Genomic DNA, 23,895 nt, shown 5'->3' on the forward strand with positions numbered 1-23,895 from the left:
ATTTGTGCAAAGCCTCATTGGATTTTTATTGCGCGTTTTATTTCGCGACCAATCGGACCCTGCAAAAACAATCTCCCTCTTACAAATAACGTCCAAAATCTATTACTGGCGCACCCAGTGGCAAAGCATTCTTGTGGCAACTTAGCTCTCGTTTCTGCACGTGCTTTCAGCTTTGTTCTGAATTTTAAACGAATTTGAATTAAGGGCGATTACTAAAACAGTAACTGACTGAAAATAGCGTAATAAATTATGTGAAACATATGTTCCGCATACGGCGGAGATGTCCATCAGGCATAGCTATAGTCTTTCATTAATTAAATAGAATTTTGATCAAAATTAAATGAAATGCATTATCTCAGCTCAATGTGATGGTGTTATCAAAAGTCTCGCCAAGATCTTTAAATTGACATCTTAATAATTCCTGTACCAACTCTAATTAAATACCTTCTTCAAAGCTTTGTTCGTTAACACATTCTTCAACATAATCAAACTCACTAAATTTACACATTACTGAGACATTTTTGTCTCCAAATGTTCAGCTCATAGCCCTCTTTAAAATATTTTGCCATGATTTTCTGTAATTTGCATGATTGTCGCGATGCAACCAGATAAGCCACTGAAAGATATCCAGGAATCGGTAGAACAAATGTTTTTAAGCCATCTATTTTATGGATGATTTACATTTTCCTTCATATACTTCCAGTGAATTTCAGTCCGACATCCGCTTCTGGTACAATTAATTTATGTCATCATTCCGCTTTAGATCGTTCCGAAGATAACTCCTAGTAATTTTTACGGGTATTAGTGTTACCAGTTTCATGTGGCCAGTAGCATACTGGAACAGTAATGGATCTATTCGCTCAGCTACACGCCATACGTTACACTTACTTACGTTCGTTGTCATTGTCTGAGCCAGATGCAGCTGCCTGCCCTGTTTCAGAGGATGATTCTCAGCCTTCAAGATCCGGGAAATCGCAGAGGGTGGGCTTATTGGTAGTTGGGAGCTCCAATGTTAGGCGCGTATCCCTTAGGGATATGGCGGCTAAGGAGGGGAAGAAATCCAGTGTGCACTCCGTGTGCATTCCGGGTGGAGTCATTCCTGATGTGGAAAGGGTCCTTCTGGATGCCATGAAGAGCACAGGGTGCAGCTAGCTGCAGGTGGTGGCACGTGTCGGCACTAATGACGTGTGTCGCTTTGGATCTGAGGAAACTCTCTCTGGATTCCAGCGGCTATCTGATTTGGTGAAGGCTGCCGGTCTTGCTTACGAGATGAAGGCAGAGCTCACCATCTGCAGCATCGTTGACAGAACCGACTGCGGACCTTTGGTGCAGAGGCGGGTGGAGGGTCTGAATCAGAGGCTCAGGCGGTTTTGCGACCGTGTTTGCTGTAGATTCCTTGACTTGCGCCATAGGGTGGTGGGGTTTCGGCTTCCGCTGAATAGGTCAGGAGTTTACACTCAGCTGGCGGCTACACGGGTAGCGGAGGCTGTGTGGCGTGGACTGGCCGGTTTTTTAGGTTAGAAGGCCTCGGGAAAGTACGGGGTGGGCTGCAATCTCAAAGGGTGCATGGCAAATACAGGACGTGCTTGGATCAAGGAACAGTCGGAATTGGAGTTGTAAATTGTTGTATTTGTGCTGGGAAAATCCCTGAGCTTCAAGCGCTAATAGAAAGCACAGAAGCTGAAATCGTTATAGGTACAGAAAGTTGGCTAAAGCCTGAAATAAGTTCTGCAGAAATTTTTACGAAGTCTCAGACGATCTTCAGGTAAGATAGATTAGGCAGAATTGGTGGTGGAGTGTTTGTGTCTGTCAGTAGTGGTTTATCTTGTAGTGAAGTCGAAGCAGATACTCCGTGCGAATTGGTATGGGTGGAGGTTATACGTAACAGCCGAACTAAGTTAATAATTGGCTCCTTCTACCGATCCCCAGACCCTCCAATGATATAGTTGCTGAACGGTCCAGAGAAAATTTGAGTCTCGTAACAAATAAATACCCCACTCATGCGGTTATAGTTGGTGGGGACTTCAACCTTCCCTCGATATGTTGGCAAAAGTACTTGTTCAAAACCGGCGGTAGGCAGAAAACATCTTCCGAGATTGTCCTAAATGCTTTCTCCGAAAATTATTTCGAGCAGTTAGTCCACGAACCCACGCGAATTGTAAATGGTTGCGAAAACACACTTGACCTCTTAGCCACAAACAATCCAGAGGTAATAGAGAGCATCTTGACATACAGGGATTAGTGATCACAAGGTCGTTATAGCTAGGCTCAATACTGTTTCTTCCAAATCCACCAGAAACAAACGTAAAATAATTTTATTTAAAGAAGCGGATAAAGTGTCACTAGAAGCCTTTCTAAGAGACAATCTCCATTCCTTCCGAACTGCCTATGCAAATGTAGACGAGATGTGGCTCAAATTCAAAGAGATAGTAGCAATAGCAATTGAGAGATTCATACATTATAAATTGCTAAGAGATGGAACTCATCCCCCATGGTACACAAAACAGGTCCGAACGCTGTTGCAGAGGCAACAGAAAAAGCATGCGAAGTTCAGGAGAACGCTAAATCCCGAAGATTGGCTAAAAGTTACAGACGCGCGAAATTTGGCACGGACTTCAATGCGAGATGCCTTTAATAGTTTCCACAACGATACATTGTCTCGAAATTCGGTAGAAAATCCGAAGAAATTCTGGTCGTATGTAAAGTACGCAAGCGGCAAGACGCAGTCAATACCTTCGCTGTGCAGTGCCGATGGTACTGTTACCGGCGACTGTGCCGCTAAAGCGGAGTTATTGAACGCAGTTTTCCGAAATTCCTTCACCAGGGAAGACGAATGGAATATTCCAGAATTTGAAACACGAACAGCTGCTAGCATGAGTTTCTTAGAAGTAGATACCTTAGGGGTTGCGAAGCAACTCAAATCGCTCGATACGGGCAAGTCTTCAGGTCCAGATTGTATACCGATTAGGTTCCTTTCAGATTACGCTGATGCAATAGCTCCCTACTTAGCAATCATATACAACCGCTCACTCACCGTTGGATCTGTACCTACAGATTGGAAAATTGCGCAGGTCGCACCAGTGTTTAAGAAGCGTAGTGGGAGTAATCCATCGAACTACAGACCTATATCATTGACGTCGGTTTGCAGTAGGGTTTTGGAGCATCTATTGTATTCAAACATTATGAATCACCTCGAAGGGAACGATCTATTGATACGTAATCAGCATGGTTTCAGAAAACATCGTTCTTGTGCAACACAGCTAGCTCTTTATTTGCACGAAGTAATGGCTGCTATCCACAGGGGATCTCAAGTTCATTCCGTATTTCTAGATTTCCGGAAAGCTTTTGACACCGTTCCCCACAAGCGAATTCTAATCAAGCTGCGGGCCTATAGGGTATCGTCTCAGTTGTGCGACTGGATTCGTGATTCCCTATCAGGAAGGTCGCAGTTCGTAGTAATAGACGGTAAATCATCGAGTAAAACTGAAGTGATATCGGGTCTTCCCCAGGGAAGCGTCCTGGGACCTCTGCTGTTCCTGATCTATATAAATGACCTGGGTGACAATCTGAGCAGTTCTATTAGGTTGTTCGCAGATGATGCTGTAATATACCGTCTAGTAAGGTCATCCGAAGACCTGTATCAGTTGCAAAGCGATTTGGAAAAGATTGCTGTACGGTGTGGCTGGTGGTAGTTGACGCTAAACAACGAAAAGTGTGAGGTGATCCACATGAGTTCCAAAAGAAATCCGTTGGAATTCGATTACTCGATAAATAGTACAATTCTGAAGGCTGTCAATTCAACTAAGTACCTGGGTGTTAAAATTACCGTCAACTTCAGTTGGAAAGACCACATAGATAATATTGTGGGGAAGGCGAGCCAAAGGTTGCGTTTCATTGGTAGGACACTTAGAAGATGCAACAAGTACACTAAAGAGACAGCTTACACTACACTCGTTCGTCCTCTGTTAGAATATTGCTGGGCGGTGTGGGATCCTTACCCGGTGGGATTGACGGAGGACATCGAAAGGGTGCAAAAAAGGGCAGCTCGTTTTGTATTATCACGTAATAGGGGAGAGAGTGTGGCATATATGATACGCGAGTTTTCACGAAATTTCAGTCACCAATTTTCTCTTCCGAATGCGAAAATATTTTGTTGAGTCCAACCTACATAGGCAGGAATGATCATCAAAATAAAATTAGTGAAATCAGAGCTCGAACAGAAAGGTTTAGGTGTTCGTTTTTCCCGCGCGCTGTTCGGGAGTGGAATGGTAGAGAGATAGTATGATTGTGGTTCGATGAACCCTCTACCAAGCACTTAAATGTGAATTGCAGAGTAATCACGTAGATGTAGATGTAGATGTAGACAGTCCCTGCACCAGTTTTCGATACTCTGCAGGTCTTCGTGCATTCTAGAGCAGTGTTCTGGCTTTGTAACCTTCCTGTAGAGAACAGCATCTCTTCCTCTTTTTTGAATAGGCGTGGTACATTATTCCGCTCAGAAAGCTGAAATGGCAAGTGGAGTAAAACAGTTACGAAATGCCACAATATGTTTATTGCCTCTTCTTTTCTTACAGCGTCCAATGCCTGTTGCATATCTTCGGAATTCCATGATAGTTGTAGAGATTTTTTCTTAAATAATTGGATGGGATCTTAACGTACACGTGTAATAAGGGAGCACAGCTTTTCATCAAGTTGTTAATTCGCTATACGCAGCTGGACACCATTCCGCTAAATGTTGTCTGAATACAGAATTACATAACCTGGACAGTTCATAATACGTCTGCCACAATATATATATTTTTTGTAATATATGCAAATGAATCTGTGACGCGACTTACATCCGACGCAGAGAAAACAGAAAATATTTCACTGCAGAGAAGCGCCTGCAGCTATCGACACGAAACTCGCTGACAAAATCGAATAAGTCTCTTTGAATAATATTAATGTTCTCCGTTACGTAGAAACAATCTCCAAAAGAAGAAAAGGAAGTGGCTTCTTTACCTCCTTGGTCACTACACTCGGCTTACCCAATCTGTTTGAGGAACCATTGCTGATTTTAATAGAGGGGATTATTGCTTTCCAATAAAGTAACCGTGTGAGTTTAAAACGTTCCATAACTCTACAACAGACTGATGTCAGATACACAGAGTGTCATAGCTGACTTCAAGGGGTTGTAGAGGGTCTCTTGAGGAATAGCTCGATGACATGTCCCCTAGTCCAGAAATGTCATCCAACGACTTTAGAGAGCGTCGAAATTATATGTGCCGGCGCCTGCAGGAAGTCTACCCCTATGGTTGTAAATGTGGCGTTATAGGCTGACGGACCATAGGCGGACCGTCTCGAGATGTTCTTTGTTATTCAGTAATTGCGACTGACTGACACAACCGCCAGTGGAGAAGATGCAGTCAGCTGCTACGTAGAAGGTTCTTGTCCCCTAAGAATGCGATGTTCTGTTGCCTCGATCGATGATGGTTTTGCAATGGGTTTCCATTTTTCTCTTGGAACCCTCTAAAATCTCCAACGTTTATTTCAGTATAGAAGAGAAAAATAAAATGCTGATGGAAACCTATGCCCGAAACAGTCACCCACGAAGGCAACGGAACATCGCATTCATAGGCCACGAGGAGTTTCTACGCAGCAGCTAACTTCGCTCTGCTCCACTGGTAATTTTGGCAATCAGTCGCAATCACTGAATAACAAACAACATTGCAAGACGTTCCACCTACGATGCATAAGCGTACGAAATCATATTTTTTGCCAAAGGGGTGGCCTAGTAGCAGGTGCCGGCGCCTATGGCTTCGACGATATGTAGCGTCATTGGATGACGCTGCCGGACGAGTCTGCCTATGCTCCATTTGTTCCTCAAGATACTCTCTGCATCCCTCGAAGTTCGTCACAATATTTCTGGGACACCCTGTATAAGCATCTGTCCGACTGCACATCTTGAAAACAAGAGTGGTTGGTACCCTTCGTCGCTACAGTGACCAATGAAAAACTGCTGCTGGAAAGAAATTCACCTTTATAATCTCTGTATAATCTCACAGGTGTGTCATCAGATTCGTGATCATGTGTGATTTTAACCGACTTTATATTCAGTGATCACTTACCTGAGTATCTGTCACTTCAGTGTTGATGCGATGATTGAAGAGATGAACCGTCTTACGATCTTCACAAATGAAACAATTTTGAAATACCGAATTCAGTTTCTAGGCCTCCTCTCTCTCATTTTCCGCTTCGGTGCTGGTATAGTCACTAAGCGACAAGCAGACTTAGATTCACGTACTAAAGTGCAAAATACACTGGACTTTTGGTGAGATTACTTGACAAAAGTTTGTTTTCAGCTCTAGAGTAGTGTGATATTTCCACCACAGAGCTCGGACTTCTTTGCTGCTTAATTTTTTATATCATTGTAACACAGCTTGTAGTAAGGCGCCTTCAGAACAATGTGTCAATTCTTATTCAAGAACGCGAGCAAGGAAGTGGTCTAGACTCGTCACCTTATTGGTTCCCACATGATAGAGGCCCGTATGATCTTGTTCAGTTGCATGTGGTTGGTTCTAAGCTGGCAGTGGAGTGAGCTGTTTCCTTAATTATGTGGAACAAAGCTGACTACTGCTTTTACTAAGCGGGGAAAGACTATCTACGTCGTCGGCAAATCACCGGTAGTTAACCAATAGTTACTAACTAAGGCCTACAACATTAAACATAAACATCTCAGACTCAGATTACCAACTAACCCACAATTAAATAAGCACACATTATTATTGCACCACACAGACACGTCGCTTATGCGACCCTTCATTGATCCGGATCTACGGTTGAACCGGATTGCTTTTTAGTAAAACTACTGTACAGTATTGATTGCTCCGGATATTATAGACGAGAATCACCTTGAAAGCTGTCACTTACCAGAGTGACGTTGAGATGTATAGTACGTATTGCTTCTGTTTGTGGCGACTGTAAATTGACGTGAAACAGACAGAAGATGGCGATGGACTGGATTGGATGGATATAGCAGAACTATTGAAAAACGTTGCTGTTGAATTAGATTTTCAAGAATTTGCAAAGATTTCAGGTTGTAGGAGTAAATAAATGGGTGGAAAATGACAGATTTCTGAAGGCGAAATTATTTCCGTTTGTTTGCCTGTAGCAGAGAGTGACGATGGATCAGATGACCAAATTGGCGCTCGAACTGCAGGCAGGATGCTAAAAATGGTTTAAATGGCTCTGAGCACTATGGGACTTAACTTATGATGTCATCAGTCCCGTAGAACTTAGAACTACTTAAACCAAACTAACATAAGGACATCACACACATCCATGCCCGAGGCAGGATTCGAACCTGCGACAGTAGCGGTCGTGCGGTTCCAGACTGAAGCGCCTAGAACCGCTCGGCCACTCCGGCTGGCTTATGTTTCGTGCAATCTTCCTTCCTTCTACCGGCAGGCAGGATGCCATTTAGGGGTAGCAACGTAGCTAGGCAAAGTAATGTTTTATTTGGAACGCCGAGCGCAAGCAATTTCGGTCGAACTATTTCTGAGGAAAAGCTTACGTATTCGTGCTGCACATCAACGTCGCCGGCCGAAGTGGCCGAGCGGTTCTAAGCGCTACAGTTTGGAACCGCGCGGCCGCTACGGTCGCAGGTTCGAATCCTGCCTCGGACATGGATGTGTGTGATGTCCTTAGGTTAGTTAGGTTTAATTAGTTCTAAGATTAGGGGACTGATGACATCCGATGTTAAGTCCCATAGTGCTTAGAGTCATTTGAACGATTTTGTGTGTGTGTAATTGGTTGCTACGTACTTCGAGGCAGTGTTCATTCACAAAATGCTAAGCATAACAGTGCATGGCATTTTTGTTTGAAAGAAGTTTTCAAGATTGCTGTGCTCTCCTATTAAGAATCAATAAGAGATCACACCCAGAAACTAGCCGACGAGTTTTGCTATTTGGGCAGCAAAATAACAGACAACAACAGAATTAAGGGCAATAGGAAATATACGCCAACAACAGTAAGAAAAACGTTTCTTCAGAAGAATGATATGTTAAAGTGGAATATAAATTTGTCAAGAAGTCTCTACTTGAGACTTGTCTAGATTATAGCGCTCCATAGAAGTGAGACGTGGACAGTTAACAATACAGATAAAAAAGAATTGCAGCTTTTGAAATGTGGTATGGAGAAGATTTATCTTGTAACTAATGATGATTTATTGCTTTGAATTGGAGAGAAAGGAGCGTTATGCACCTACTAGACTAAAGGAGGGAACAGGTTGACGAGATTCATGCTGAGGCCTCAAAGAATATTTCATTTGTTAATGTTAAGTATGGGAGGTAAAAATTGTTGACGGAAACAAAGACTTAAACACGAGGGTAATCCCAAAAGTAAGGTCTCCAATGTTTTTTATAAGTACACAGACCTGTTTATTTCTACAATGGTTTACATCAGTTTACAGCTTGAACATTTTTTGATATAATCACCATTTCTGTCGATGTATTTTTGTAGAAGCTGTGGCACTTTTTGTATGCCCATGTTACTTTTGGGATTGCCCTCGTATAATAAGTGGGTTCAACTGAATGTAGGTCGGGTAGTTATACAGAGCAGTAAAGAGTTTTACGGTAAGGTTAGTAGCTCTTAGTCTGCAATTCATTTGTGCTATAATAATAATCCGCAAATCGTAAGGTTACACAAGCATTAGGAGTGCTCATTCTACCTCACAAAATACCGGGAACCAAACGAATTACGTAACAGTGAAATTCTACAATTCCTTTTTTCTATGATACGGAATTCTTGATTATTTCTTCTTATGCTGGTTGTTGCGATCTGATGTGTGTAAATAATTTTACCTACATGCATCCATCCATTCCTCCCTCCTTCCCAAAATTTTGAGCTAAGTACTATCCGTAGTCAAAATCTACGTCTACGTCTACATAAATACTCCACATTGTGACAAAAGAGATTTTATTTACTGTTCCATTCGAGTATTGAGCGAAGGAAAAATGACTGCTTGTATGCCTCTGTACGCACTATAATCTTTCTTACATACTTCTCACTATCCCTAAGTGGGATATACTATTGTAGCAACATAATGGTCTACTGTCTTCCTAGTACACAGTTTTTCTTAGCTTACCCAGCATGGTTTCGTGAAACGAACGTCGCATTTATTCCAAGAGTTCTCAATTAATTTCTCCTTAGCACCTCTGCCACTAGAACAATTTCGTATGGACTACGACAACCTGTTACTATCTTTGGAACGCGTCTTTGAGTTCGTTATGTGTCTGTTGTAATGACTACTTGGAAAGGATTAAAACGCTGCAACAATAATCAAAAATTCTTCACACAAACAGTATCCTTGCCAGGTGCAGTGCAGATCCCTTCCAACAAACGTAAGCTTTCACTTTCCATGATCCTGACACTGCGTGATAGTCATATTTAATATACCTTTTCGGTATTATCGCTGAGTTCTTATGGGGCAGATGTTCACCGCTGAACGTATCGGATAATGTTGTATTCTTTTTTTTTCTCGATGTTCTAAGGTGTAGAATGTCTTTTGCTAAAGTGTAGAATGCCAGATAGACGTAATGTACCTGTTCAGCTGCAGTCGCTCTCTGCAAGATATCGTGTATGAATAAAGTAAGCTGAGTTTCACACAAGTATTTAATCAGTGATGATCCTTTGAGAGAGACTTTTTTGCTCCAGCAACGCCATTATGGTTCAGTCGGATAGCTACGTAGTCTCACTTGATATTTCATTCAGAGACCAGTTGGAAAAGCCGGCCGCGGTGATGTCTTTAGGTTAGTTAGGTTTACGTAGTTCTAAGTCTAGGGGACTGATGACCTCCGATGTTAAGTCGCATAGTTCTTAGAGCCATGTGAACCATTTGAAACAGTTGGAAAACCTCAAAGTTCACTATTAAATCTTTGAAGGTAATGATTTCGGTATAACGCATTAAAGCTTCAGCGCTGAAATTAATCTTCATTGGCGATAGTTTATTCAAGTGTTTACTGATAGCTCACTGTGTCAAAACACTTCAGCATCAGGATGTACATTCTTTGCTTCAAGACAGAAAAATTACAAACCTTTTAGATTGCCCCCACATTGCTCCATATTTGCAGCGAAAGTGATAATGATACTTCATACGAGAGGCTTTCGTATTTGGTCGCCAGAGAACGTTCCAGGACCCAATGATGGTAGTTATCGGGTTCAGGCTTGTTACGATCTATCGAAAATCCAACATTTAAAGTGAAATGAACTTCCAGGTTCTGATAGTTATTTGAGAATGACTACAGAGGGAAAGAAGAAGTATGGGAATTTCTTTCTATTTGATACCAGCTCATGTATGCCAGGTTTACAAAGACACAGCGGCCTTGTTGTCGAACGGTGGCAGTGTGGCATAATATTGCTTTCAGGGCATGATTACGAAAAACTGGCTCTAGAAGAATGGATAAAAGTCAATATTACCCTGCAGTACAACCTCCAATCAGAAACTGTTCTTGGTTTCAGCTGAGCAGGAAGTTGATACTACGCTACTAAGAATACGCAGCACCAACCTTGGATCAATCCATTCCTATTACGCTGAATGTATGTCAATGGCTATCCATTCTGCAAATTTTAGGAGCAAAAAGAAGGCGTTACAAACCATTTCTGTTATGCTGCAGTGTTTTTCGAAGCATAGCGAATCTTATGAAGGCGTGTGCCCCAGTTATTAGTTACTGCCGTCTAGAATACTCGGTGGTAATCATGTGTATTTTACGGTCGGGGTAAATATACGATCCCACAATAAATTTGACTTCTTTTTCACTTCCCATTGTGGATCACACACCTTCACGACTACTCCCTTCAAGTGATGTCCATTTATGAGGAATGTAACACATGCGAAATAAATGATAATAATTTATTTGTATTAATATACAAAAGTAAATGAACAAGAATGCAAATAAATAATAGCTGTAACGGACAACAAACTTCGAATGTGAAAAACTGCATTGCTGATTATTGTTCAGTTCACTTAGTATATAGAATCCAAGTCTCCAAAAGTTTATCACGTCCATCCGCTTGTGTTGAACGTATATCGTAAATGTCCATACCCAAAAACAGTGCAGGTACCGATTACTGTTCTGCTTTAGTGCGCTGAAATGCCCAAGTTCAGATTCAGACGAACACTAGCACTTCAAGAAATTATAACAAACTCGCCCAGGAAAAGGGGAATTGAGCGAAGGGTTATGAATCTGAGTTTTGCTCTTTCACACACATATCAAAGTTCAGCAATAAGTTAAATACCCGCAACATTTAGAATAACTGCAGTCCCGTAGAAGTTCAAGCCTACAAAAAAATTAAAGACACGCGAACATACAACTTTCGATACTTTCAAAGTATCGCCGAAAAGCAGTGTCTCAAACTGCTATCAAAACTGAGAATCTGAATAGAAGGAAGTAAAGTAGGCAAGCCATACAGTTTTCGGTCAACTGTTCACATGAGGCACCGACGATCGTATTTCTTCCTGTCCTGTCCCACTGTCGATTTTAGCTTTCTGCAATACAAAATGACCGAGCAAACAGCCTACACATTGGTGTTACAAATTCTATATGTATGGATAAGTACTGTTATTTTAGCCGTCTTAAGAGGTTACAAATCATTGCGCTTCTATTAGTTCCCACTGAAATAACAAAAGTATGTATCTTATTAATGCACACGATACGCTTAAGTCAACACAAACTGCCAGGCTGCTCTTGCACCTGGTAGTAGGAATGTGGAAATGGAGCGCAGTCAAGGGGTTTCCAGCCTGCAGGCACCTAGGACTCTGGTCACAGTTTGCTTCTGTATAGATACCTTTCTAAGTGCTCATCAAAGAGTATTACCGAACTGGGGGCCTTTGAGGGATCCTTTGCTGTTTTATTCATTCATGTGTCAATGTTGCACCTTCCAGTTATCACGCCATAGGAGGACGCAAAACAAGAATGTGAAAAAGAACGAGCTCCCTTTGCTGCTTCGGATCGTGTGCAAATTTCGTCGAATGGTTTTGAACGGTCCCCACTGATCACACCCTGTACATCAGAGCAAACACTGCAGTCGCACTGCGATCACATGCAGTGGGATTGGTGGCCCGCGATGTCCTTTCTAATTCCTGATTATATCCTGATTCTCAAACAGGAACCAAAGCAAACAGGTACTGAAACATGTCTCGTACAAAAATGCAACATTTATGATAGAATATTATGTATGATGCAATGAAATTCCGCTGATAACTCACAGAAAATCTTAGCTGGTGATATTTTACCATTTAAAAATTTTATTATGTGCTAAATGAGGGTGTAAAATGATCTATCTTTGTGTCTGTTCTGCAAGAATCGTCCGGACGTATGATATTGACATTCACGCTGTGTAAACCACGAAAATGTGAAAATGACGTCCGGGATTAGTTACTGAAGTGACTGTGATCGATCGTTTATTTTACGATAGCTAGTAAACGGTTTGAAACTATCGTTAAGTTACAGGACCTGCATTCGGAAGGGGCAGTGCTCAAATTTTTGTCCGGTTGTCAGGACTGAAGTTTTCCGTTTTCATCCTAAATCTCTTATATCAAATTTCACAGTCTTTCCATTCAAAAGATCACGGACGTTTCTCATCTCAACTTTTGTCCAGTCCTGAATCGTGTAAACCTTTCTAATGAGAAAGTCGTCAGCGGGATCCCCAAGTCTAATCTCCGTCTTTTCCTCCGTCATTTTAAGACGGTTGTCACTACTCGCGGCAGGACGACTTATACATTTTCAGAGCAACGGTTTGTATTAAATACAATCTCTGGTATTAACGAGCTTTTCTCTGACACTAATTTATTCCGTAATTAGGCTTTGAGAGAGCAGTATAATCATGCTATTTCGCCCCTTTGTTATTTTGCAACATTCGCTTTAATGAATAATTTAATACTGGGTCTAAATACAGAAAATATAAATCAGCAATTATTTAAAATACGGAAGATACTTTCGATTATTAATATGTAAATGCAACTCAAAGCTTAATTAAGCAATTTCGGATTTTTAAAGCACTTGGATTTAATATGTATTTTTAATCAGTCGTTTCAGATGTTTGTGTTTTCCGTATATCTTTTGTATTAACTTCTTTTTCGCTACTAATTACTTTTATTTCGATCTTAATTGAACTTTTTAGTTTCCGCCAGCTTTTAAAAACATTACAGAAGATGTTTCGTTCTCAAATGAGAAAGAATTCGTAAGTAGACTTGTGTACATCTGCTTTTCCTGTAGATTCTCACTTTTTATGCTGTTTGCAAGAACTGTGCTGTGTTTTCTTTATTGTGTAATGTTACGTGACACCACATTGCCAGAAGTAAAAACTGCATACCATAGGATTTTGTATCATGTTCTGTTTGAATACTAAAAGTAGTCATTAAGACCCTACCTTTGTACCTAATATGTTTCTTTGCATTGGCCAACACTAATAACCTTTAAGATGGTATAATGCTTAACAACTTATAAAGCTTATGACTTTTTACACTGAGAATGGAGAAAATATAAAGCAAAGTATAAACACAGACACAGCTGAATTCATTCCCGCCATGAACGATGTACCCGGCCATACAGTAAGTGCAACCACAAAGAAGGGGCATCTGTGGAGAGGCCAGAGTAATTTGTGGTTCCTCAAGAGCGGCAGCAGCCTTTTCAGTAGTTGCAGGGGCAACAGCGTGGATGATTGACTGATAGGGCTTTCAAACATTAACCATAACACTGCCAACAGCTGAAAAATGTGGAATATACATGATTGCTGATCGCCTGCATCTCTACTATATACTTAAATGATGATGGCATGTACCACAGAACAGTGAAGTGCGTTTTCGGTAGAACAGGGCCTTCGATCAAGTTAGTACAGAGCCATAATCACAAAACCAAAAAAGCGTTATTGCAGGAGTAGATTTAATAGTGAATAAGAAAACAGGAACACGCTTAAGTTACAATGAATGTCATAGAGAATGCCAAGACAAATACGAAGCCAACATCTCCTTCAGCAGTACAGATTTATACGTAAAATAATTGGGCAGATGATAATGAAATTAAAAGGATGTATGATGACATAAGTAAAATTATTCAGGTAATTAAGTGAGACTGAAAGTCGATGGCAGAAAAAGGAAAAGGAGAACAAAGAGTGGGAGATCCTGGGAAAGAAATGAAATGGGAAGTAGCCTCGTAGAGCGTTGTACAGTGCACAATTTAATCATCGCCAACAGCTTACGAGTCATAGAGGAAATCTGTTGTGATGGAAAACACTTGGGGACACTGGAAGTAACAGATATATTACATAAAGGTAAGTAAAGAGTTCGAAGTGAGATTTTATACTACAAACCGTTTCCAGCGGCAGATGTACACTGAACTCAACATTTTGTTCATGAACTGTAGATTAAAACTGAAGGGACAGTAGAAAGGAACTAAATTATGGAGATGAGACATGGATGTATTGGAATAACAAGAAATTCTTGAGAATTTCTTAAGTAGTGTTATGCAGCGATTGACTGGAAGAGTGGTAAGGAATATAACAATAGACGAATACATAGCTTTGAGAGATGAAATAGAGAGGTAGCAGAGAATCAAGTAGCTAAACGACGAGGCCAGACAAATCTTCGGATAATCCAGGAATATTCCATTTAAACGAGGAAAGGAGAAAATAAAAAAAAATTAGTAAAGGAAAATCAGATTGACAGACAGTACAAAATATACAAAATAAATCTCTCTATAACGGTAGAAATTAGAAAATCACTGAAAGACTATAAAATCATGCATTGCCATGGTGGAAGAAAAATGCCACCTATTCGACAATTAAGGAGTCCCTTGGAGAAAAGAGAAGCAGCTTTATGAATCAAGAGCGCAGGTGGTATACCAGTACTAAGCAGAGAAGTAAAACTGAAAGGTAGAAGGAAGGAAGATTGCACGAAACATAAGCCAGCCGGAGTGGCCGAGCGGTTCTAGGCGCTACAGTCTGGACCCGCGCGACCGCTACTGTCGCAGGTTCGAATCCTGCCTCGGGCATGGATGTGTGTGATGTCCTTAGGTTAGTTAGGTTTAAGTAGTTCTAGGGGACTGATGACCTCAGAAGTTAAGTCCAAAAGTGCTCATAGCCATTTGAACCATTTTTGAACGGAACATAATGTCGAATCAAGAAAGGATGCGGAAGGAAATCAGCCGCGCCCTTGCAAAGGAACCATTTCGACGTTTGCCTTAAACGATTTAGGCAAATCGCGGAAAACTTGAATCAGGATGACCGAACGAGGAGTCGTCTCCCGAATGCGGCTCTGCTATGCTAATTACAACGTTACCTTGAAAGGGAAATCAAACGATAAAAAAATGAGATTAACAGGAACTGAAAAACGGCTAAACAGAAGTAACTAGTGGACAAGTTTACGTCTATAGAAACATGTATGTCCGAGGGAAAGATAGATATCGTCTACAGGAAGGAACTGCAAAACGACTAAACAGAAGTAGCTAGAGGTCAAATTTATAGAAACATGTATGACTGAGGGAAAGATAGATATCGCCTACAGGAAAATTAGAATTTTGGAGAAAGAATAAGCAGCTGCACGAATATCAAAAACTCAGGTGGAGCACACGTACTAGGCAGAGAAGGGAAAGCTGGAATGTAGAAGGAACACATAGAGGGGCTCTACATGGGAAATGAACTTGACGTCGATGTTATAAAAAGATGAGAAAGTAGATGAAGATGAGACACAAGATATAACACTGTGAAAAAACTTAGACAAAGCCCTGAAAGACGTTAGTCAAAAAGGCATATGGTTGCAGATCACATTGCCTCAGCATTATTACAATCCTTGCGGGAACCAGCCATGACAAAAATATTTCATCTGGTGTATAAGATTTATGAGTCTGAAGAAATAGCCTAAGACTTAAAGACTTTAATAGCTCTAATTCCCAAGAAGGCGATGGCTGACTTGAGTGATTATTAAGGAACCAACAGTTTAATGGTGTTGGTAGCGACATACGAACACGAATTATTTGTACAAAATCAGACTGCAGTTATAATAGCCGAAAAACTCGAAAGGGAGGCATTGGATGAGAGCGAAGTGAGCTAAACCTGTAGCCCTTTCCCGCAGTTATTAAATATGTACGTCGAGCTAGCAGTAAGACATAAAGACTTTGAGGTTTTCCGACTACATTTTAATTCCGTCGGACACGTCAAAGGATCTTGAACAGTAGCTGAACAGAACGTATAGTGTTTTGAAAGGAATTTGTAGCATAAACAACAGCAAATGTTAAATAACGGTTGTAAAGACTTGGGGCTATATTAATCTCATCAAAGAAATTTTTTACAGGAAAGTATGTGCGGCAGATAAGAGTGGCCACAATTCCAATGAACACTTTCGTTGTTGTGGGAAAATTTTCCTGTTCCTTTTACTTTTGAATTCTGTACCTTTCGGTTCAAAAATTTACTGGACTTATATTACGATTTATCTTGAACTGGAATCTTTCCAGTGTAATATTCAGTAACTATACTATCGTTTAGTGTTATTCAGTGACTGTCTGATACCGAATGAAGGAAGATAAAACGTAACGGGAATATCTCATACTTTCCTGTATTGATTCAGTTTTACAATTGCAATTTCAGTAGTCTTATATTTTTATTTTTTTGATATCTGTGTAACGAGAACCACCCTACGTTGATGCTTTTTCCCCTCTTTTGCTTCAAAATATACACTGACGGAAGAAAAATTGCAACATCAAGAAGGAGTTGTGCTACATAAACGACAGTCGGTAGGCGTGTTTCTACGTCTGAAAGTTGATGTCTATTCAAATTTCGCGCGAGTCGCAAAAGAGTGGCGCTGGTAGCGCCACTGTGAGGATGCAGAATAGGTTTGCTTTAAATACACGCTGTAACAGTCATGAGCGTTAGTTACCATTTAGTTTGGACATGGCGAGTTAATGTCAGTCAAGAATGCCTTTAAGGCCACAAAGACGCCATTATCAACACCTCATTGAATTTGAACCAAGTCGTGTGATAGGGCTATCACAACCTTGATGTTCTTTCTGCGATACTGCCGATGTGAGGCGTATGGCCATGGCGTATCGTACTGCATCTGCAGTAGCAACTTGAGCAGCAGTTGGTAGCACATGACACAACGAACTGTTACAAATTGGTTACATGACGCACAGCTTCGAGTCAGACAACCTGTAGCCTGCAATCTACTGACCCCAAACTACCTCCATTTGCGACATCAGTGGTGTCAAGCTAGAGCTCATTCAAGGGAAGGGTGGAGGTCTGTTATGTCTTCTGATGAAAGCAGTTTCCACCTCAGTGCCAGTGATGGCTGTTTGTTGGTTAGAAGGAGGCCAGTTGACGGCCTGCGGCACAATGGACCTACACGTGGAGTATGGTCTGGGGAGCGACTTCGTTTGTCAGCAGGACCACTAACGTGGTAATCACATGCACATTCACTCAGAATCTGTATGTAACTCTGGTGACTCGACATGTTGCGCTACCATTCTTGAACAGCATTCCAGGGGTGTTTTCCAACAGGATAACGCTCACTCTTATACCGCTGTTGTAACCCAACATGCTTTACAGACAGTCGACAAGTTGCCTTGGCCAGCTCGATCAGGCCCCTCTCCGGTGGAACACATGTAGGACACCATCGGACGACGACTCCAGTGTCATCCACAAACAGCATTAACCGTTTACGTGCTTGTGTTCGTAGTTCTGGCACTTACACCGATTATTAATCTACTAACATTTCACATTTTCAATGGGTTAGCTCGCGCATACATTACCCTTGATCTTGCAAAGTTAATCACTTAAGTATGTTACCTAGACAAATGTATGCCCAACATGTCATTGCTCTACAGCAATTATTCTTTGGTGTTGCGGTTTCTTTCTCATCAGTGTAAGTTAACCTCAATTAAATATGTGATGGGCTAAGCTGTCAGACAGCAAGGGGAGAGGGGAATGGTAACTTTCACACCAGGAAATGTGGAGGACATCTGTCTAGTGCATGAACCCACATGCGGACTTGACATGTACGGTATTTGATTGACCTGTCTGCGCATTTCATTTAGTCTTAATGATTTGTGGAACAGCGTGAACTAAGCATATGCTCGACTGACATTGTATCATCCCAACAGGTGTCCCCCGTGTACCTGGCCGACATCGCGGAGGACAGGATGCGAGGCCTGCTGGTCACCATGGGCTCTCTGATGAGCAGCGCCGGCAGCCTCCTGACCAACGCCGTCGCTCCCTACGTGTCGTTCTTCACCCTGTGCGAGGTCCTGATGATCTTCCCTGTCGTCTTCGTGGCAGCCTTCTGGTGGATGCCCGAGAGTCCGTACTTCTTGGTAGCCAAAGGGCGCACTCAGGAGGCTGAGAGAGCGTTGATGAGGCTGAGGGGCAAGGACTCTGAGAAGGACGTGAGCAGCGAGGTGGAGTCCATTCAGAAGGTGATCCAGGAGGAGTCGAAGAACCGCAGAAGCGCCGCCGACGGCCTACGGGAACTCAGAAGGAGCGCTGTTGCTCGCAAAGCTTTTGCGGTGAGTAATACAAAGTGAGTAGTACTGTGGTTCCCAACATGGGGGTTATTACCCTGTAAGGGGTAAAATGAAATTTTCTGAGGGGTAAAAACCAAACGATTCGATTCTGTTCCAGACACGAAACTAAATTTTTTTCAAAAGATCATTACTATTATCACAATTTTGTAAGACTCTGGTACTGATTATGTAAGTTATCAATAATTACTTTTTCTCAATTAGTAGCATTAACGCGGTGGAGGTTACAGGTTCCTCACATAATCCAACCACTACACATATATGTCGTGCTTTGTTCCGCACGTCGTTGATGATAAAAATGAGAGAGATACGTAACAAATGCTAACTATCTCAAGAAAATGTCTTCCCCAACTTGTAGATAGTACCTGTAGTAGTCCAGATATTGCTTCGTTACTCGCTTCGAAGCGAAAAGAATAATTAATTGACAGCACGACTTAGCAGTAACTGCGTAAGGGCTACTATAGTGGTGGACACAATTTTTTTTATTATTATTGTTACTATTTGATTGGTTAGACACAATTAACAGCCTGAAGTCATCTGATTTCTGCCAGTTCAGAAATAAGGAGTGCAGGAATGAAGTGATAAGTATGGTGCACACGTCTCAACTTGTTTGATTTTAAATGGTGTTGCAGTGTGCAGGTCAAGCAAGTGTTGCAACGAAGAGGAGTGTTGGAGGGGAAGAACGTTTTGTAACAAGTGTGTACCCACACTGTGGACAGCTAGCTTTCGCCATTTATTCTAACTCACACATACACACACACACACACACACACACACACACACACACACACACACACACACACACACACAAACTAGATATAACTCATTCTTCATCATCCTAAATATAAGTGTTACAAGAAAACTCTTTCATTGTACAGTTTATTTAATTGCTAAAGCAGGTGATAACGTGGGTAGGAGGGAGTACCAAATTTAGGGGGGGGGGGAGGGAAGGGCGGGAATACAAGAAAGGTTGGGAACCAGTGGCCTAGTACGTTAGTGGTTCCGATAAATGCACTAATTGCTCTTATCATGTGCTTCAAGCCGGAACGTTGCTGAGTTCACTGTCTGCTCCAGAAACATTACACCGTACTGCATGTGCAATTATGAGTTCATACGCCACTTTACATGCTAAGTTCCGATGGAATTTTCCTTCTTATATTTCTTGTAAGTGAGCGCATTTTCAGTCCGGAACCGTGCGACTGCTACGGTCGCAGGTTCGAATCCTGCCTCGGGCATGGCTGTGTGTGATGTCCTTAGGTTAGTTAGGTTTAAGTAGTTCTAAGTTCTAGGGGACTAATGACCACAGCAGTTGAGTCCCATAGTGCTCAGAGCCATTTGAACCATTTGAGCGCATTTTAGAGTATTACCTTAGGATCTGCATCGCTCCCTGTGTATGAATATGTTCACTGATTTAATTTATATTTTAAATTGGTGCACAGTGATTTGTTTAGCATGTCTGTAAATTGTCTTATAGGCTTCATGAGTTAAAGATATTGTATAGGCCGCAGGGGGAAGTTTCCGTATTGACTGAGAATAACGTTACACTGGTTTCAAAGAGTGCTGATCTAGGAATAATCCTAAATGTTGTCTAATGATGTAATTTGACGTAAACCAAGGAATACCCGTTGTGATCTGAACGTCTTGCTGCGGACAATCAAATTTATGTGAGTACACCAATGTTTTAGATTTCACTGGGATATAGCAATATCGAGACGAATACCATATTCCATTTTAATACTTTTCCTTAAGTGATCGTATTCCCCTGTCGGACAAGATGTAGTTGAAACAATTTACAGGAATTTCAATTATGCTCATCTTTAATCTGCCTGCTCCAAGTAAGTAAAAAGTCTATCTGCAGGTTATAAATGTTGCCCTGTTACACACCTCCTGTGAACATCAACTTTCTGGTTAGATCCTCTATTTTGTTGGAAGTGATCATGATTAGCTGACATTTCTCAAGAATGTGGAAAGTTAAATGAACAATATTCATTCTTCTATTGATTAAAACAACTGTTTCTGATTTCATCTATGTTTACATGCTATGTTGATGCCAGTGAATAGATCCAATTTCCCGACTGCGCAAAAACTAAACAGAGTACAATGATGTCCACGAAATTAAATGAAATCAGATTGTACCCAAATATATCAGGGTCAGAACTGTACGCGAAAACTCTTGGGTCCAGCATCATACAAAAAAATACGCAAAGTCTAAAGTGTGTGGTCCTCATACCATTCATGTTCACGAACGATCGGTAGGAACTCTCGCAGAAGACTGACCTTGTCGTCTGCAACATTTCTTTGTACATCACTTTCTGCTTTGAGCTCAAACGCACTAGTGTTTTCGTGCGTACCCAAAGGGGTCTTATAAAGACTTGAATGGCTTGAAGCACCGTACTAATCGTACAAGGACGTCCTCGAGTGAAACATATATACTGAGGCAACCACTCTGTGCCACAATCTTGCTGGCCATCCTAGATAATTACTCAGTTACATGAAATCCAAAACAAATACCCGAGGTAACACTGAAAGTACACCAAGAGAAGGGGCACAAATGTTCTCAGCTTAGTTTGACCCAACGGAGAGCGTCACGGAAATTTCGAAAACTCTGACCTGGTACACGCTTGAAAACAGACGTGAAGTCCTACGTAATAGCCGGCCGCGGTTGTCTAGCGGTTCTAGGTGCTCAGTCCAGAACCGTGCGACTGCTACGGTCGCAGGTTCGAATCCTGCCTCGGGCATGGATGTTTGTGATGTCTATAGGTTAGTTAGGTTTAAGTAGTTCTAAGTTCCAGGGGACTGATGACCACAGATGTTAAGTCCCATAGTGCTCAGAGCCATTTGAACCATTTGAACCTACGTAATAGCTAAATTAGAAATTTCCAAGAGTCAGTATTAAGAGAGCGATCTGGGACTGTACCTCAGCAGGAACCGCACAGAGAAAATTAGATTAATTACAGTGGGCACAGAGGAATGTAAGTAGTCACTCTCGTGCTCCATTCGCAGAGTCAACAAGCAGACTTTCAATACACTGAAGAGCCAAAACAGTATAACCATTGCTAATCGTGAGAATTAACATCGCGATGGCGTTCTGGGCACATGATACCCTAAGAAAAGTGTATAAACGGAGCGTAGACGAAAGGGGAATCATTCTGGCGTCTGTACGGATCGCAAGTGGGGAAATCTACTGACACAAGCGACTTAGGCAATTGCCAGATTGTTATGATTTGGCGCCTAGGAAGTATTATCTGGCAAAATACGAAGCTGGATGACTGTTCTCGTCTCACTCTCGTCGGCATCTATGAAAAGTTGTACAACGACGTTGAAACCATATTTAAACGACAGGATATTGGAGGTCCACAACTCATCACGTAACGTGATCGGAGACTTGTCCTCTGACTAAAGCACTATAGGTTGTGGCGTACTTCGACAGTGTTAGGGACCACCTGCATCCCTTCACGCCGCATGTCTTTCCTGACTGCGATGGCATCTTCCATCAGGATAACTGTCCTTGTCACGGGGCCAGAACCATGCTACAGTGGTTTCAGGAACACTATAGTAAACTCACGTTGATGGCTTGGTCACCAAATTCGGCTACTTTGAATCTTATAGCACACGTCTGGAACTCTATACGGTGCCAACTCCACGCCGTGATCTGTACATAGACATCTCGTCCTACGTAGTTCTATAAACCTACCAAAGACTTGTCCAATCCATTACACTCAGCATGGTTGCTGTATTGTAGGTGATCATAATGGTGTGCCTCGTTATCAGAATATGGATGTAGATATATGTGGCCTTAGAGCCAGGTATACTGACTGAGACAGAGTGAAGTGATGGGCTGATAAAGATGTTAGAGTCTCATTCACGAGGCATGGCGTCCATATTGTGCCAAGTCATAAGGGCTTCCTTGAAAAATAACGCCCTCGAAATCTATGGGATGCTAATCCTCGATCCTCCTTACATCGGTTTAGTCACTGGACGTCAATTTGGGAAAACGTCACGGCGCCGCAAGCAATTGTTTAGAGATGAAGCACTCAGCCTTGATCAATCCAGAGACTTTGCACAGATCCTCGTAACATGTTATCTATAAGAATCACTGTTGCTTTGGCAAGTTTCCTGAGGTAATGGAAAGGACCTCTCCCACTGCCGCAGGTGGTCGCCACGCTCACCACGCTGAACATCTTCTGCGGCAGCCCCGCCATGGGCGCGTACGCGACGCAGATCTTCCTGTGGAGCGGCAGCTCGCTGGACTCCGACGTGTCGACCATCGTGGTGAACTCGATCCAGACGATCGCCTCCCTAGGTTCGTCGCTGCTGGTGGACCGCACCGGTCGGCGACCACTGCTGATGTTGTCCTACGCAGGCAGCTCGATTTTTATGATTGCTGAGGGCATCTACTTCTACCTCATGGAGCATGGCAGCGATGAACTCGTGGAGAGCCTCTACTGGTTGCCTCTCACAGCTCTAATTTCATTCCACGTAAGTGTCCCCAGTCTAATACACTATATCTTCGCCTGCGAAACTTTGAACTTGACAGTTTGCATTACGTCAAGTTAAGTAGGCTATACTAGAATAGAGATGTTGCAACAGCAGCCTCTGTACACATAGGAGATAATACGGTTTTCTATGTGAAACTGGTATCTGTACAGATACCATTGGCGATGTTGCAGCTCTCTAAGAATGAAATTACAGTGAAATCGGACCTTTAGCTGCTTAAAGGCGTTGATAAATATCAAAGGAGGTCCCGGGTTCGAGTCCCTGTCTGGACATACATTTTTCAATTGTCCCCGTTGATAAAATGAGATTTTCACTCTGCAGTGGAGTGTGCGCTGATATGAAACTTCCTGGCAGGTTAAAACTGTGTGCCGGACCGAGATTCGAATTCGGGACCTTTGCCTTTCGTGGGCAAGTGCTCTCCCCGTTGATATTTATCAACTCCTATAAGCAGCTAAAGTTCTGATTTCATTGTAATTTCAAAATTCAATACAGCTTTCTGTTACATCTGGTAAATGTAAGCTATTGAGCAATAACAGTGACGTAAGAATTCGTTATTGTAGTTGATGCCACAACGACAGCAAATAAACAACAGCATAATAACATAAATATAAGCGTAACGAAAAACTTGATTTCGATAATGCAACAAAGATGTACGGAAAATACGCATTTGATGATGATCGATATCCTGAAACAATACGGTACATAATTTACAAAACACGTAGTAATCGAGATTTACCTTTTTGCTCTACGTCTTATAATGATAATGATGTAATGGATAACCGATATTCGTGCCTTTTCACTCACCAATTTACGGTGACAATGGCGCAATTCTGTCCAGCTCCCCATCGTCACT

The 23,895-nt window shown here is 41.9% G+C and overlaps 1 protein-coding gene across 1 annotated transcript in view; it reads left to right on the plus strand.

The window, feature by feature from the left end:
• The window catches only part of LOC126259945 (facilitated trehalose transporter Tret1-like), a 116,402-nt gene that overhangs the window by 82,861 nt on the left and 9,646 nt on the right, over positions 1–23,895 (plus strand). The window contains exons 3-4 of the mRNA XM_049957047.1: positions 18,129–18,530; positions 22,698–23,024. Coding sequence (XP_049813004.1) covers positions 18,129–18,530; positions 22,698–23,024 — 729 coding nt within the window. The remainder of the gene's footprint in view (positions 1–18,128; positions 18,531–22,697; positions 23,025–23,895) is intronic.

Source organism: Schistocerca nitens, chromosome 5 (assembly GCF_023898315.1).
Source record: "Schistocerca nitens isolate TAMUIC-IGC-003100 chromosome 5, iqSchNite1.1, whole genome shotgun sequence".
Lineage (NCBI taxonomy): Eukaryota > Metazoa > Arthropoda > Insecta > Orthoptera > Acrididae > Schistocerca > Schistocerca nitens.